This window comes from Brachypodium distachyon, chromosome 5 (genome assembly GCF_000005505.3).
Source record: "Brachypodium distachyon strain Bd21 chromosome 5, Brachypodium_distachyon_v3.0, whole genome shotgun sequence".
Taxonomy (NCBI): domain Eukaryota; kingdom Viridiplantae; phylum Streptophyta; class Magnoliopsida; order Poales; family Poaceae; genus Brachypodium; species Brachypodium distachyon.
In genome coordinates, this window is record NC_016135.3 from 24259289 (window position 1) to 24277596 (window position 18308).

An 18308-nucleotide genomic window follows, 5' to 3' on the forward strand; every position below is an offset into this window, starting at 1 on the left:
GAGTCCCAGGTATTTGCCGGGAAAGGCCGAGATTTTAGCCAGAAAGTCGTCCAGAATGTCCGTGAGGTCGATGCCCTCGCATCTGATGGGAAAAACCTCAGACTTGGAAACATTCGTGATGAGGCCACTCGCATTTTCGAAGTGCTCCAGAATCACAGAGATGGTCGCAAGCTCCTGCTTGAAAGGGTTGGCGAAGATGCCAGCGTCATCCGTGTACAGGATGATCCCCTCCAGATCATCCTGCAGCGTACCGGCCAGGCCCCGACCCGTTATAGCACACCGCACTCCTCCGCCCGGCGCAGGATGATCTGGAGGGGATCAATCGCTAAAATGAAGAACATGTGGGAGAGGGGATCCTCTTGGCGCAAACCCCGCTTATGCCGGAAGGGGGTTCCTGGGCAGCCGTTGAGGAGGACCCGCGAAGAGGACGAAGCGAAAGACATACAAATCCAATTCCGCCAGCGCAAGCCAAAGCCAAGTTGTTCCAGCACTTCCAGAATGTAAGCCCAGTTGACAGAATCAAAGGCCTTTGAGATGTCAAGCTTGAGGAATACACTTGGCGTGTTAGAGGAGTGAAGCGCCTTGATTGAATTCTAGACGAAGAGAAAGTTATCATGGATGCACCGTTTTTTAATAAACGCGCTTTGACAGTTGGACACTAACGATCCCAGCTCCGGGGCAAGTCTCAAAGCCAACAGCTTGGAGAAAATCTTGGACATGTTGTGTATCAAGCTGATGGGACGGTAATCGCCAACCCGAGCGGCATCAGGCTTCTTTGACAAGAGAATAATGTTTGCCGAGTTGAGCAGGTGCATGCAGTCTCCTCGCAGCTCCGCCATTTGGAGGATGGCCGCCGCCACATCACTCTTAATGGTCTCCCATCACGACTTGAAGAAGGCACCAATGAAGCCATCCGGGCCGGGGGCTTTGACAGAGGGCATGGCAAAGACCGCCTCCTTAATCTCAGATTCGGAGAAATCGGTATCAAGAGCAGACAGGTCAGCCGGTTGGTAGCCAAGCGCAGTCCGGTCAAGAGTCTCATTTCTGACGTGCGCCGCACCAAGATGGTTCTGGAAGTGGGAATGAAGCTCCGTTTCTTTGTCAGCCTGAGTGATGGCCATCCCTTGCGACGTTTGGAGATGCTGAATGAAGTTCTCCCTTCGCCTTTCATTCACCCGGATGTGGAAAAGTTTGGTGTTGGCATCCCCTGTCTTGATCCAAGTAAGCCTGGAGCGTAAAAGTTTGGTGTTGGCATCCCCTGTCTTGATCCAAGTAAGCCTGGAGCGTTGCCGCAATTTGACCTTTTGAACGGAGAGATGACCCAAGTAGCTGTTCTTGAGATGCCATCTCAACCCCCGTTCCTCCACCGAAAGCGGTCGCTCCTCCTCGGCAATGTCGATGCGCCAAATAACCTCCTTGATAATGGCCAATTGATAGTCCAAAAAACCAAAACGATCCTTCTGCCACTTCTTAAGAGCCTTCGCCGCGCGATTGAGCTTTATGTGGATCCCGCGGAGGGCGTCTTGGGCCACCACATGCTTGTTCCACGCACCTGCCACCGTGTCCTAAAAGCCAGGCATCGAATTTGAAAGACGGGCTCTTGGCACTCGCTGATGATCCAACCACATATTGCCTCCGACCCGCCGCGTTCCGGCCATGCATTTCGGCTATATAAACCCTCCGGCCGGCGACGCTGGCCATAACAATGTACATGACTCGATCGATGTCGAAAACTAGAGTAATCGGGGGACAATATTGCTCCCTCCCGGCATCTCGTCGGCAGTGTCAGCTGGTCGTTGCTCTCCGCTCGATGTCCAAGAAGGCTCGCTCGCACCATCACCAAAGTTGGCCTCTTCGCCTCGGCTCCGGAACATCTGAAGCACGCCCCCTCGAATTCGTGTCTAGCTCCTACTCGTCCTTCTCCTCCTCCTCCTACGCTTAACAGGATTTGCTCGAGTCCCTGCCGCCGGATGATATGTTCCTGTTCTGGTAAGGAGCTCTAGCTTGCCCCGAAACTATTATTTCTCTACGAGTTTTCCATGCTCTAGTACGGTCGACGATGTTGATTACGGAACTTCCATAAATAGACGGTTAATCTTTTTTTGAGAGAGAGCGACGGTTAATCTGACAGTATCTATATGCACGTCGAGCAGGGTTTTAAGCTACTTCCTCCGATTCTAAATTCGTTCGTTGTTTTAGTTCAAAAAACAACGACAAAAAATTAGAATCTGAGGAGGTAGTATTTAGGAAAATCAATATTTTCATCTTTTTTTGAGAATAATCAGTATGATGGTATTCTCATCTGTACCACATGCAAACTACGCATACCCCCAATCCGGATGTATCGGGCTGAATTTCAAGGCTTCACAAAGCCCGCTAGCAGAAACCCATACCAAAGCCTGCTCGAGGCCTGAGAAAAAACAAGCAATCTAGATGTTGTCTGAAGTATTCCACATCACATAAAGCAGCCGGCCCCTCCAGGCATGTCTGAGCAATCTAGATGTTGTATAAAGTATTTCCCACGAAAAGTCAATGAAGGTGAACTGGTGGCGGCGACGGGATCCCTAATTAATGGGCTAGTCCAAGGCTAATTTTTTTTAAAATAATACGAATTTTTTAATCATTTTCGAAAATAATACGCGTTTTTCAAAATTTACAAAAATAATGCGGCCTCGGTCCGGGCGAGGCCGAATGGGCCCAGTCGGCCTAGCCCAGGCCGGCTGCCGACCGCGCGGGCCCTCACTAGCCAGCCAGCCTGGCCCAGGCCGACTGAAGCCCAGTCGGCTTCGCCGTGGCCGATTGCGGGCTGATGGTCCGGGGAATCTTTCCCTTTTTCTTTTTCCCTTTTCTTCCCATCTCCCCTGCGCCCGCACGAGCCCAGCCACGCCCACTGCTTCTGCTTCTTCCTCCTCTGCTCCTTTCTTCTCTTCTCTTCTTGTTCTTCATTTCCTCCTCAAATGCCCCCATTTTCTAACCCAAATCAGTGCATTTTGATCCCATTTAATCCACAAAATCACATCCCCTACGTAGTTGGCACCCAAAGACACCTCGATCTACTGTTTTCATTGGCCATGTGGAGCTAATTTTGTGGTGCAAAGTTGGAACAATGTTGGTGGTTTGGAGGAGTTTGGAGGTGGTGGTGCTCATCCGGTGACCGTGAGGCTGTTCGAGGTTGGGTTCACACGCTTCAAGGGTAAATCCTAATCTCTGACGTATTTATCCTATAATGTATATGTTTATGAGGATACGTGTGTACTGCTTCAATGTATATGTTTTGATTGGCGCAATGATGGTGATGCCAGAAGTATGTTTTAGCGTTTGATAGTGCTCATTATTTTGGTTAACGGTTAATGTCGTACTGTTTAGTATTTTACGTGTATTAATATTTTTAATAAGCCGTACTGGTTAGTATTTGACGCGTCATAATATTTTTAATACGCTGTACTGGTTAGTATTTGACGCGTATTAATATTTTTAATATGCCGTACTGCTTAGTATTTGACGCGTATTAATATTTTTAATATGTCGTACTGCTTAGTATTTGATGTGTCATAATATTTTTAATATGCTGTACTGGTTAGTATTTGACGCGTATTAATATTTTTAATATGCCGTACTGGTTAGTATTTGACGCGTATTAATATTTTTAATATGTCGTACTGCTTAGTATTTGACGCGTATTAATATTTTTAATATGCCGTACTGCTTAGTATTTGATGTGTCATAATATTTTTAATATGTCGTACTGGTTAGTATTTGACGCGTATTAATATTTTTAATATGCCGTACTGCTCAGTATTTGACGCGTCATAATATTTTTAATATGCCGTACTGCTCAGTATTTGACGCGTATTAATATTTTTAATATGCCGTACTGCTCAGTATTTGACACGTATTAATATTTTTAATATGCCGTACTGGTAAGTATTTGACGCGTCATAATATTTTTAATATGCCGTACTGCTTAGTATTTGACGCGTATTAATATTTTTAATGTGCCGTACTGCTCAGTATTTGACGCGTATTAATATTTTTAATATGGCGTACTGCTCAGTATTTGACGCGTATTAATATTTTTAATATGCCGTACTGCTCATTATTTGACGCATATTAATATTTTTAATCTAACGGCCCCTCAAACATGGACGTTTAGTCAGCTGCAGGAATGGTTGGCAGGATGTTTAGCGGTCAATCCTGAAACATACACCGTCCGTGTGCAAGCATTGTGGACCAAGTCAAGTTCAAATATTTTCTGGGTTTTGAGGCCGATAGACCAGACATCAAAGTGGGTGCGCTGGTTAGAAAGTTGCGAGAAAAGGGGAACTACACCTGTCGCCTTAATCCAGGTTGTCGCTCATGAGACCAATCCAGCTGAAGGCGAGGGTGAATCAAGTTATGACTTGTCCAATGCAAACTCTGTGTCGAATGCTGGAGGTGGTGGTTATGAATCAGGCCAGAGCTCCGGGGCAGTAGGAGAGGATGAATACACTGGCGAGGCAGATGCGGACGAAGAAGACAGTCACTTGCAGAACGAGATGGAGGATGAAGATACAGATGGTCGTAGTTCTTATGACGATGAGTCTCATGAGTCGGACGAAGAGGAGGTGCCGATTCCTGCATCATGGAATCAGCACTTCTCTTCAGCTATGACCGTGAATGATGGGCATGACTCTGCATGGCAATATCATCAGAACAACATTGCGAAGGGTGCCAGATTTCCTGACAAGAAACATCTGCAAGATGCCATAGTTGCTTGGGCAATGTCCACGCAAAGGGTTTTCAAAACAACAGTCTCTTCACAAAAATATCTGACAATGGAGTGCGAACAAATAGATTGTCCCGAGAGGGTGCATGGCTATGTTCCTAAGTATGACACAGATTGGGTTGTGAGTGACTTGGTGTTGCACACATGTGTCATTCCCAGTATCCCTCAAGACCATCGTAACCTCTCGTCGACGCTTCTTGCTCGGTTGCTTTACACGGAGATAGTGGAGAGCAAAGCAATGGAAGTGAAGGCCATCATGCATAAGGTCAGGGTAAGGTTTAAGTACAACATTTCGTATGGCAAGGCTTGGAGGGCTAAGCAGAGGGCTCTTGAGGAAAGATTTGGTTCGTTTTTCGACTCGTACGACTCTGTTGTCCGCCTCCTCCATACACTGCAAGGCCGTAATCCAAGCACCTATGTCAACATCCAACACTTCGTGCACCCAGAGTATCCAACTGTGAGGGTGCTGCAACGATTGTTCTTCACTTTCGGTGTATGCGTCCAAGCTTTCCATTATTGTCGATCGGTGTTATGCGTAGATGGCACTTTTCTCACTGGCAAATATAGGGGGCAGATCTTGACCGCCATTGGTCAAGACGGCAACAATCAAATCGTTCCGCTCGCATTTGCTTTCGTGGAGGGTGAGAACACTGAAAGTTGGTTATGGTTTTTCAGGCAGCTCAAAAGAGCAGTTGTGCATGATAAGCCGACTGTGTGCATCCTTCATGACAGACATGCAGGCATACTCAGTGCGATAAGAACACTGACAAACCATGGGCCTGATGAACAGACTCCATGGCAGGACATGCAAAGTCGTTGGTGCATGCGGCATTTGGGGGCCAACTTCTTCTCGCAGTTCAGCAACAAGTCACTTATGAATCTATTCAAGAAACTCTGCAAACAGAACCAACAATGGAAGTACACTAGGATACGTGGTTATCTTGATGAGTTCACGAAGAAACATGTTAGGGAGAGGACAGCGGCACGAAACGCGGCGGTAGCAGCACATGTAGCAGCAGTGGCTGCACAGACAGCAGTTGGAACAGGACCATCTGAGGAAGAACCTGTTGGGCTTTGTGACTTGCCAGGGTTTGACCCACCCGGCACTAGGAGAAGGGTTGGGAGGCAGATTAAAAACTTCCAGCAGTGGATAGAGCACGAGCCTCTGGAGCGGTGGTCTTTGCTGCACGACACACATGGCGCTAGGTACGGCGTCATGACTACTAACCTGGCAGAGACATACAACTTTGTCCTGAGGGGAAATAGGGCTTTACCACTTACAGCCATCGTCGAGGGTATTTTCCATGGCACGGTGAAGTATTTCAGAGAAAGACGCCAGAGAGCTGAAATGCATATCATGAACAACCCAAATACACCGTACTGTGAAAAGATTATGAAGTACATGGATGAGAAGATGGAAAAAGCTAGGTCGCATACTGTCGTCGCCATCGGTAATCAAGAACACAGGTTTGAGGTGCGCTTGCCAACTGACAAGTTCGGCGTTGGAAATGAATTGAGGACACAGGAGGTGATGATTGGAAATGAAGCGTGGCCAACGTGTGAGTGCACCTGCAACAAACCAAAGTTGCTTCACCTTCCTTGCTCACATGTACTTGCCGCTTGCGGGCAACTAGGGATGGACGCAATCTCTTTTGTGTCTCCCTATTACCTGAAAGAGTCTGTGCTTAGTACATGGACGGGTGAGATGCTAGGGTTTCGTGCAATGGGCAATTTCAACAAGGTAACCCCTGGTGAAAGGCGGTACATCCCTGACCCCGGGCTACTGCGGATAGGCACAGGCAGACGCCCCTATCCAGAGACCCAAATGACCGAGCCTCAGATCACTCGGAGCCTTGAGGCATATATAATGTGGCTTCTCGGGAAGGTGATGTTCACCGAGAACCACGTCACCACCATTAGCGCACGCTACGTCCCTATTGCAGTGGAGATCGCGAATGCAACTTGTGGTGATGAAATCACACAAAGGAGTTGGGGTTCGGCCGTCTTAGCGGCTACGTACCGAGGTATGTGCAACGCTTGCCAGCTTGCATCGCCCAAGTCAGCCTTGCTTGGATGTCCTTTATTGTTGCAGCTCTGGTCGTGGGAGAGGTTTTCTATCGGCCGACCAGACGTTACGGGCGAGCACCCTAACCTTGAGCAGGAGTTGTTTGACTTAGAACACATCGACCTGCCTACTTTCGCGACAATTTGGACACGTAGCAAGGTATGTCGAATGTGAAATTCATACATTAGTTTACATAAACCATGAATGAAGCTAACTTTTTTTTTACAGAGACGCTTTGCACATGATCAGGTCAGGAATTGCTACCCATCATTCAACGAGCAGTTCGACGTGTTGCACTCTGAGACGGTTGTCTGGGAGCCGTACACACAGGACGCCATCGAGGATAGATACCCTGGCGGGATGTCCACGGTCTGCACGAGAGATTACGCTTACTGGATGACAAAATCAAAGATCATCTTCGACGTCTGCGTGGAGGAGATGGCCCAGCAAAGGGTCATGAGGCAGTTTGGGGCACGCTAATTGGTCGTTCCTCCACCGACGGAGGATCCACTTCCACAGGTCGTCCACAGGTATCTACAGTTCTCTAATTTATGATTGTCGTCCAGAATTGTCCAGAATTTATTGTTCAACTTTCTATTGCGATCTCAGGTTTACCAGGAAGGGAAGTACCAGGACCCAGACTCAATGGCTGCAGAGGGTTCAGTCGTATGTCACAGAGTGGGAGACTGCGACGACACGGGTTTGGCCATTGGCGGCCTTTGATCTCGATCTATTCAACGGATATTTGCAGAGGTACATGACAGCTACCCGATTGACCATCATTCAGCACTCTCACCCCCAGGAGATAGCCGAGCCGAGTTTGCAAGATATGTACCCTAGCCAGTCTACTTCAGGCTCTAGACAGCACGCGGTAAGTATCTTCTCTTAACATAATGCATGTGTTTGTTACGTACTTTGCCATATATATGTAATACTCTTCGTGCCAATTGCAGGCTCAGTTGACACAGGATTGACAGGCCGAGTTCGCTGTGTATGGACGTTCGCTTTCGACCGGTCCACTTCTACTACCACGGGAGCCGCACCAGTCCTGGCTTAGATGAATGGAGGAGAAGCTACGCTCTGTTTACGCGGCTATCACGTGCACCCGCACTTCCGACGTCGTTCACCACCAGGCATCCGTACGGCCCCCTCGTCACTCCACGCACCAGCAGCGGCCACGTCAGCAGGAAACACCGCACCCCCGACACCACCCGCGTCCACGTCTACCAGAGCAGTCGACGCCCAGGCGACCTCCTCCTGAGCAGGCTGGAGGTTCGTCGTGGCACCAGCCGCAGTCTTCTTTCGACTATTGGCACCAGCAGCAGCCCTCTTTTGAGGCTGGAGGTTCGTCGTGGCAGCACCAGCAGAGTCCCAGGATGAACTTTGAGTTTCGTCCACAGACCCAGCCACAGGGTATGTATATTTCTATCTATTGTGTTCGTTACCATGACTGCTACGCAATTGTAATGCTAAGTACTTTCACACATGCAGGAGCCTACGGGCATCAGTCATCGTTGTCCAAACCCTCGTGGGGTAGTGAGCAGGATCACGCTCAAGGAGAGGACTATTCTGTCCAACACAACTGGATGTTCAGTACTCCACCACCAGACCCCACACAGGAGGATACACAGTATCGTGAGGATGGGTCCGTGATTCCTCAGCGCAACGTAGTGCCACCTCATAGGTATGGTTGGACCACGCCACAGGCACCCCCGGAACGCCGTCCCAGACGTCGTGCCTGATATTTGGATGTAGGTCCTATGTATGAGACATATTTCTACCTATGTATGAGAGAGACATGTTACTAATTTTCACATTCTTATTCAAGTTACATTTGCATATAAATAACGGCAGGACTTAAATACATATGCAATAGAAAGACTGAAATTAAAACCGACAACTTAAAATAAACGGCAAACGGTGGCGGTAAAAGGAGGCGGGAAAAGGAGGCGGTAAACGATGGCGCAAAAACGAGGCGGGAAACGATGGCGGGAAAAGGAGGCGGGAAAGGGTGGCGCGAAAAGGAGGCGGGAAACGGTGGCGCGAAAAGCAGGCGGGAAAACCAGGCGGGAAAAAGAGGAGGGAAACGGTGGCGGGAGAATGAGTTTGAGAGCCTATAAATACCTCATCTCCTGTAGTCATCCAAGCATCCTTCCCACTACTGTTTTTTCTAATATTTCAGTGTCCCCAAATGAGTTTGCCTTGCTCGGACCAGGGCGAGAGGCCGAGGAGGATGACTCGGGAGGTGGAACATCTCAGGTGTTGGTGCGACAATCTATGCAAGGTGAAGGAGGTGACAGATTTTTCAGATAAGCTGGGCATGAGGTTTTTCATGTGCGCGAACTATGAGTACGAACCACCTGTCCCGGTTTCGCCGTACGACAAGCCTCCAGTAAGCACATTTAGGTGTTCTAAAACATGTTTTTTTTGTCATATCAGATTTGTAACAGTAGGCTTTTTTGTAGTCTCCTCCGCCCCTATGCATGTGGTATCGTTGGATTGACACAGAGATGCCGGATTTGGCGGTGGAAGAGATCAAAACAAGGTCCCGAAATGCATGGCAGCGTTTCCACACGGAGGAGCGTGCGGAAAAAGCTGCAGCCCGGGAGAAAGAGGAGTAAGAGAGAGAGATGAAAGAGCATAGGGAGGAACAACGTCGTTGGATTGACGAAGCACTAAGGAAAACCAGGGAGAAAGCGTTTGAGATGCAAGAGGAGGAACGAAGGCGCAAGGATGCTCGTGAGGCAGAAAGGGAGAGGCAAAGAGAAAGGGCCGCCGTGGCAAAGGCTGCAGAAGAACGTGGCGATACGAGCGGAAAATGGCCTAAGTGGACTCAGTAATGCTTGTGTTTTTATGTATTTGCTATCTTTAATTATGTCCAATTGCGGTATTACCTATGTTAATTTACTCGTGCCTTGGTTCCGTAACCAGCACATTATCGATGTATGTTAATTTATCCAAATATCAAGTCTTTCAGTTCAAACAAACCGCAAAGAATCAACACAGAAATTGTCCAGCAATTTCTCGATATATGTTACTCTTTATCCAAGTTGTCAAGTCTTTAAATTCAAAAACCGCAAGGATTCGAGACAAAAATGGGCCTCGGCCGTGTATGCGTTGATCATGCAACGAACTAGCGACGAAAACTAATTACTTCCAATCGGATTCGGCGTGTTACTTTTATCCATGTTGTCGAGTATTTTAGTTCAAAAGACCAGAAGGATTCGAAGAAAAATATGGAATTACTTCGAATTGGGCCAGAAAAAAATGAATTGAATCCAGTCGGCCTGGTCCAAACCAACTGGGCCAGTCGGCCTGGGCCAGGCCACCTGGCGCGTGGGGGCGCGCGGGCTAGACAGGCGGCCTGGCCAGACTGGGCCTAATCGGCTTGGGCCAGGCCGACTAGGTCCAATTAGCCTCGCCCAGGCCGAGGCCGTATTATTTTTAAAAAAAATTAAAAACACGTATTATTTTTGAAAATGATTAAAAAATGGTATTATTTAAAAAAAATTAGCTAGTCCAAGAGTCAACCGAGTTCCAAATTGCAAGGGTGACGGCAGCTTTTTTGGACATGACAACAATGAGACATTAAGGACAACCGAAAATAAGAAGGTATACAAAATGACGTAGATATTTTTTTGTTGAGGTTGTATATCGACACGAGACACACTCCCTCTGTCCATAATTCTTGTCGTTGTTTTAGTTCAAATTGTAATAAAACAGCGACGAGAATTATGAGACGGAAGGAGTAGTTATGAATTTTGAGAGTTAATAAAGAAAAGCAAAAACCCATACCGTGGGATACTCTCGCACGCTTTCCTAATATTAGAAGGCTAGTGGCCGAGTTTGATTCCATATAGGATCAATGCGAAGTTCTTTATTTTTATTTGATAATTCTTGTTTTCACGATGCGCATGTGCTAGTTCGTATGTCAACTGCAACATAGTTGCGACCATTTCATAAGTTCTAAAAAAATAATACTGTTGTTTAATTACTTTTTAGTGAAAACTATAATTTGTAGCTTTCAGCTTCAAAGTTTTGGCTCAAGTAAGTTCAAATTTATCAAACACAAATACTCCCTCCGTTTCAAAATAAGTGACGTGAATTAGTATGGATATGGTACAGGGGCGTATCCAACACTCTTTTATCCACTGGTTCTACCATGGGGTTAGGCCCATGGCCGGCAAGCGGAGAGCCCCGCCGGAAGCAGAAGCATCATGGAGCAAGTAGCGGCGGGGCCATTAGAGAGCTGATCTCAATGTTTCTTTCATGCTGAAGAAGAACGATGGGGCATGGGCTATCCTGAGCTCAATATTCTGTACTAGAGAGGCAGGACTAGTTACCCAACTAGTCACAGTTAGCCCCACGATGTTCATGTTTGGATTGACGGCAGAAAATACCGCAATTCTAGCTCAGTTTTAATCATGGCAAAACATCTGGTCTCTGTTCGGATGTTGCCAAAAAAATTGGCATGTCAATGCCCCTATGCCCATTCTAGTTCAGTTTTCTCGCCAAAATTGCCAAGTTGGCCAACTCATAAAAGGAAAAAACCTTGACTGATATTTTGGTTAGCCAAATATTGGGCAGGGAAAGTTTGGGCTCAAAGCAAACACTCCTCGAGGGTCCTACTGAATATTTCCATGTGAGTGTGTCCAATAGTCTCGCATTGTCTTACATGAGTACTGAAAGAAAAATTAGTGATGTGCCTATGTATTTGTGACACACGTCTCCTTTCTTCAAATAGCAAATATTGAGAGGGAGTTTGTAGGAGAAGAAGATGCAAGCCTGCAAAACATGTTATGAACATCACTGCTGATTATTGTTCGCGTTAAATGTTTGAGCCTCCTTTCACATGATTCTGTTCACAACTAAATAATATGCTGCATACAAATCAGGAAAGACATGCTAGAATAAGGAAGCAGCTCCTGGAACCTGAATTGTCGCCATCTTCATACGACACCGCATGGGTGGCTATGGTGCCCTCTCCGGGCTCTCCTAAGCTTCCGTGCTTCCCGCGGTATGTTGAATGGATCCTACAAAACCAGCACAGCAATGGATCTTGGGGTCTCAGCCAAATTGACTCCTCGGTCAACAAGGATGTCCTCTCATCCACATTGGCTTGTGTGCTTGCACTGAAGAGATGGAATGTTGGCAGTGAGGCAGTGAGCATATCAGGAGAGGTATGAAAAAAGATGGAGTTACCTGTTAATGTTTCTAATTTAAATGTATTATATTCTCGAGATTTGAAAGGTCTTGATGTGATGAAAATGATACTGGCAGGACTATGTTTTATTGGAAGCAATTTCTCCCTTGCTATGGATGAGCAAACCGCTGCTCCTATAGGTTTCAATACAACTTTTGCTGGTATGCTTAGCCTTGCAATTGAGATGGGTTTGGAATTTCCTGTTAGACAAACTGATGTTGATGGTATTCTTCACTTGCGTGATATGGAACTGGAAAGGTTTGTCAATGAAAATTCTGTCATGAAAATTTATGTTGTACTTTTGTCCTGTTTGCATTTCAGGACATCTGGTTGTAGAGTTATTTGAATGGAAATTTATATCTGCTTTGTTTCTTATCTTTCTTTTTTCATAGAAGATGAATACTCCCTGTGTTTCTTAATGTCCATATATTTGATAATAGTCCTAATATTTTGGGGCTGTATATATTAGTATTTTTTTCTACAGACTCGGTTAAAATTGACAAAGTTTGACTTAGTACAGAACCAAATGTACAATCATTTCAAAACTAAGTATTTTTTTAAGATTTTTTTTGGAAGTGCTTCTCAAAACTTTGATTTGGAAGGAGAAAAGGGGCCACGTGTTATTTATATTGTATTTTCCTTATTGATGAAATTAGAAATCATGTATTACCTGTTAGTGACATTTTGAATATTGTTATATATTGAATTAATTCAGACATGCTGAGGGTAAATCTTATGGGAGAGAAGCATATATGGCTTATGTTGCTGAAGGGCTTGGAACCCTTCTTGACTGGAATGAAGTTATGAAGTTCCAGAGGAAGAATGGATCATTGTTCAACTCTCCTTCCACAACTGCTGCATTAATATACAATTGTGATCACAAAGCCCTCCAGTACCTAAACTTGCTTGTCAGTAAATTTGGTAGTTCAGGTTGGTTTGTGTACCTTACCTTGTCAAGAATTCACAAGGGTGTAGGCAGTTGCTAAATACCTAACGACTTAGGCTTTTGCAGTACCAACAATGTACCCAACAAATATATATTGTCAGCTTTCAATGCTGGATTCCCTTGAAAAGATCGGAATATCTCACCATTTTTCTAGTGAGATAAAGAGAATCCTGGAGGTGACATACAGGTAACATGAATAAACATTTGATATTTAACTTGTATAGCTTTTATACTTGGCCGTATCCACTTTGCAGTTTGTGGTTACAGAGAGATGTGGAAATCATGTTGAATGTAGAAACATGTGCAATGGCGTTTCGTCTTCTACGGATGAATGGATATGATGTTTCCTCAGGTACTTCCTTGGGCAGGAATTACCGGTCTTATTATTTATCTTTGGTCTTTCTGTATATTTAGACCGCTAATTCCAATCAAACGCAGATGAGCTGTCTCATGTTTGGTGAAGCCTCCACTTTCCATAATTCACTTCAGGGATATTTAAATGATACAAAATCTGTATTAGAATTATATAAGGCTTCAACAATCAGTGTGTCAGAAGATGAATTTATCTTAGATAACATAGGCCATTGGTCAAGCAGCTTATTGACAGAAAAGCTGTCCTGGGATGGGATGAAAACAAGGCCACTCTTGGAAGAGGTACTTGCATGAAATTTAAATCTCAGAACTTGAATTGATCCTAGCTTTTATTGGGCGCTTGGTTTACATTTAATTCTATATTTTTGTAAATCCAGGTGGAATATGCTCTTAAATTTCCCTTTTATGCCACAATGGAGCGTACAAACCACAAGAGGAACATTGAACACTTTGATGTTTGGGGTTCTATGATGTTAAAGACAGAACGCTTGTAAGAGTTTCATTTCTCGAAAAGAATTATCCGTCTAACCTTATAAATCTAGATGTCAGACATCAATTTTAGACATTTTTCTGAATTAGGTCATGTTGTGTCAACCAAGATTTTCTAGCTTTGGCTATACAAGATTTCACTTTTTCTCAATCTATTTACCAGGAGGAACTCCTGCATATTGAAAGGTAATCTGACAGTCATTCTCTCTGTACCATATTAACTCCATTTCTTAGAGAATTTACAAAATTGTACTGCAACAGTTGGGCGAAAGAGAACAGGCTGGACCAGTTACAGTTTGCACCGCAGAAGACCGCATATTGCTATCTCTCTGCTGCAGCTACCATATTCCCTCCTGAATTTTCTGATGCTCGCAAAGCGTGGGCCAAAAATAGTGTGCTCACAACTGTTGTTGACGACTTCTTCGATGTTGGAGGATCAAAAGAAGAACATGAAAACCTGATAGCATTAATTGAGAAGTACCCCCCTTGACCCTTCATTTTGTAACTAGTGCTGGTGTAGCGCACATTACTAACAAGTCAACATCCCTGATTTGCTAACTTCTGTCTTAGGTGGGATGACCACTCCAAAGATGGGTTCTTCTCTGAGCAAGTAAAAATATTGTTTTATGCTATCTATACCACAGTAAACCAGCTTGGAGAAATGGCTTCTGCAGTACAAAACCGTGATGTTCGACAGCACCTGATAGAATTAGTGAGTTTCATGTGCGTTCCCCTGGTTCTGAATTTTGTTCTGTTAGCATTGAAATATTTGAATTCATCTGCAGTGGATACAGCTACTGAGGTCTATGATGACCGAGGCAGAATGGCGGATGGCACGATATGTGCCAAAGATTGATGAATACACGGAAAACACAGTTGTGTCATTCGCACTGGGCCCCATTGTGTGCACGACGTCATATTTTGTCGGGCAAAAGCTCTTGGGATGTGTTGTCAAAGATCAAGAGTACAACCGGTTATTCTGGCTAATGAGCACTTGTTGCCGTCTCCTTAACGACATCCAAGGCTTTGAGGTATTTGGGCCCCTTTATGAATAAAAGTTTGTGTCTTCAAGATTTGGCATAGCTGCGCAAGCATATGATATAGTATATATTTATGTTTGAACTTTTAAATATGGATATGCATATCGCTACATGCAAATCCATCCGTCTTCATATAAAGGAACATTTGGTGAGATTAGAGGTGCCGTAGTAATCCGTCTTCATATAACTCACAAAAATCCAGTTTGTAGTAAGAGTGTAGAACGATGGTAAGAAAAATCTCTTGTTCACTCCGAGAAGTTACTATTCAGGTAGACTTTTTTTTGTATCCTGCCATCGTTGTCACGCAGATGCAATTTAGACCTCCAAGTTGTAATTGGGTTATTCTGACAGATATTTGATCTATTGGTACAGAGGGAGAGCAGCGCTGGAAAACTGGATAGCATTTCACTACTTGTTCTCCACAGTGATGGTTCTATGTCCATTGAAGCGGCTAAAGAGTCGATAAGGAGGTCCATAGCCTCATGCAGAAAGGAGTTGCTAAGGTTGGTCCTCAAGGAAGACAGTGTTGTTCCTAGACCATGCAGGGAGCTGTTCTGGAAGATGTGCAAGATATGCCATTTGTTCTACTCTCGGACTGATGGATACAGCTCCCCAATCGAGTTTGCCGGTGCAGTGAATGCAGTTATCTATGAACCTCTCAAACTCCCGAGTTAGAAATCCATCCCTGGTTCTTGGCTGTTTCATCAGGAAAAAAAAGCACTCCCTGTATTTTATCCTCTTTATGTTCACTGGTCTAGTAGAAACAAATAATAGTTGTACAGTACAGTCTTTGTTCCTACTTTCAAGCTTTCAGCTGGTGGATTTTAGCACTTGCAATGAAACGCAGTTCCGTCGAGCCATCTAAAAGAGTAACTCAAATTAGCATCCGGACCCTCTCCAAGTTACCAATCCTCAACTGCTATTTTATCAGAAAAAGGATTTCTTTCTTAAAAAAAGATTCATTGTGGTTATTTTTTCCGTATTTATATGTAGCAGACAGTAAGCAGCAGAATTTCGATACTGCAACTGGGGCTGATGTAAAAAAAAATGATAAAGGTAATTAGTAGTCTACATGGCAGTTTTCTTGTATATATTTCCTTCTGAAATAGTAGTAATTATCTCCAGATATGCTTCTCTTTCTCAATCTGTTCTGTGCTGAAAGCAGTCAAGCTTGATCAGACAGAATCCAGCTTTCCTTCTGCTCAATTAACTATTACAGATTCCTAAGGTTAGCGTGAACACGAAGTTAGCATCCACTACTATTTGCGTTGAATAATTGTGTAAATTAATGTGGTTGAAAGTTAATAGCGAAGAGAGAAGGAATCGCTTTGCACAGTATCAGTCTAGCTTACCATAATCAAAACAACACTAATCACTTAATCAGCTACTTACAAAATCTGCATTTCTGTGTGGCCTAGAAACAAATGGAATATAGAATAATTCTCAACAAAACGTCGAAAAAAAAATCCGCTCATCGATCCATCTGCATTCTCTGCGTAATAATATGCCCTCATACAAGGGTGAACGCGCACCTGTCATAGCCTGCAGAGATCATTACAGCAGATGCCATAAGAAATCGGAACAGAAACCAATCGAAGATCATGAGGGAGGAACAATGCATGCATGGAGGAATGAGAACTGGGCGGTGTTTGTGGTTGAATTAGTTGCTTACTTGGGTCGCTGGTGACGATGGTGGCGGTGCCGCCGAAGTCGCAGGTGCCGCCGGCGGCGCGGGTCATCTGCCAGTAGCTGTTGAAGGCGAAGGAGGCGTGGGCGAGCACGGTGTCCGGGCGGGAGCAGGCCCCCGCGGGCTGGATGGGCCGGCACTCGGCCCCGGAGCCGCACGCGTAGTCCATGGCCTCCTGCAGGATCGGGTCCGGCACCGTCGGCTTCGCCACGCACCACAGCGACTGCTCCGCCGGCGCCGTCGGCGGGGCCAGCGGCGGCGGGTAGATGATCGGTGGCATGAACCCGCCCGTGCCCGAGCCCGAGCCAGAGCCCGATCCCGATCCCGGGCCGGACTGGTCGTCGGGCGGGCTCGGCACCACCTCGATCGGGCTCGGCGGGGCCGTCCCTGGCGTGCTCGGGCCGAACAGCGGCGGGTTCGACTCCGACGGCGGGCCTGGGCCTGGGCTTGGGCTCGAGCCCGGGGTGCCGCTGCCGAAGCCGGTGCCGGACGGTGGGCTGGGCTCCCCGAAGGACGGCGGCGGCGTGGGGGTGATGGGCGGGAGAGGCGGGGGCAGCTGGCCGTCGTCCGGGACGGAAGGCGTGGTGGTGGACGGCGACGTCGAGGTGAAGGGAGGCGTGGTGGACGATGGCGGCGCGTTCGGAGGGTTGACGCAGAACGGGGAGCCGGCGAGGCTCGCGGCGTCGGCGGCGTCTTCGCTGCTCGCGTTTGCGTCAACAGCAGCAGGAGGAGGAGGGAGGTACGCGGGCTCCACTGTTCTGATGAAGTTGAGCTTGTACAGCGCGTCCATCATCAGGGAGCTCCTCTTGCTCTGCCTCAGCGCTCTCGCCTCTGCTCCAAGAACAATGCAGGCAAATTCAGTTTTAATTTTAAGCAAACAAACAAGTGAACAACGCAGACAAATTTAAGCATAGAGAACCGATCGATCACTACTGCCACTGGGAATAGTTCCTTCCCAAGTGGCACAGGCACAGCACGTACGCATCGGCAAGATGCCCCTGTTATATTTCACTGTACCGTGATCCCTTGCATGAATCTAGATTCTAGAGTCACTGTGGAACTGAGCTTACCACACCGGTCAGTGATAACGCCGATCAGGAAGAGCAAGAAGAAGAAGAACAGCGGCGGCGGCGGCGGCACCACCAGTCTTCTGAAGATTGATCTCCTCTTGGGCGCGGCCATGCTCTGCTGGTTGCTGCTGCTGGCTCCACTGCCGGTCTGAGACACTCACACTCAGTCACTCACACTGGCGCCAGTAGTCACTGGTTACTGCACCGCTTCGTGGTGGTGCATATGAGAGGAGGAGGTTGTTGTTAATGTTATAGCTGTGGCTTGGACGCTGGGGACGGGGTTTGGATCGGCCATCGATACCATTTCCAAACAAAGAGGTGGAAAAGCCGGCGGCAGAAGCCAGAAAGAGGGAAAAGGGAGAGAGAGATCGATCCGTTCAGTGGTGTGAAGTGTAACTGTGTGAGTGGCGACCATCTTCTTGCTGCGTTCTGCCCGCCGTCTCGTCGCTTTCGCTTTCGGGACGAAACGTGCCAGTGGTCGTTGGTAAATTGCCGAGCGAGCTTTATTGTCCAGGTCACTTGGGAGTGTGCTGTGTTGTGCTGCGCTGTGCCACAGGAGCTCAGGATTGATGCTGTTTCTTCCTTCCTGTGTCCTGATTGCCTTTCTTGCCGCTTAGTTTTGGTATCTATGCTTGCTTGCCGCCGGGGCAACGATCCAAAACAGCAAACAC

General features: G+C 46.5%; 1 protein-coding gene and 1 pseudogene across 1 annotated transcript; one reads left to right on the plus strand and one right to left on the minus strand.

The window, feature by feature from the left end:
* The first annotated feature begins 7805 nt into the window (after window positions 1-7805).
* On the plus strand, window positions 7806-15555 carry LOC100830493 (annotated as a pseudogene).
* A 587-nt stretch (window positions 15556-16142) lies between these two features.
* On the minus strand, window positions 16143-18169 carry LOC100830801 (leucine-rich repeat extensin-like protein 5). The gene is made up of 3 exons (XM_003581608.4): window positions 17638-18169; window positions 16553-17398; window positions 16143-16422 (listed from the first exon to the last, which is right to left on the minus strand). The coding sequence occupies exons 1-3, from the start codon at window positions 17747-17749 to the stop codon at window positions 16391-16393; spliced, it is 990 nt and encodes a 329-aa protein (XP_003581656.1). The 5' UTR covers window positions 17750-18169; the 3' UTR covers window positions 16143-16390.
* Window positions 18170-18308: the final 139 nt, after the last annotated feature.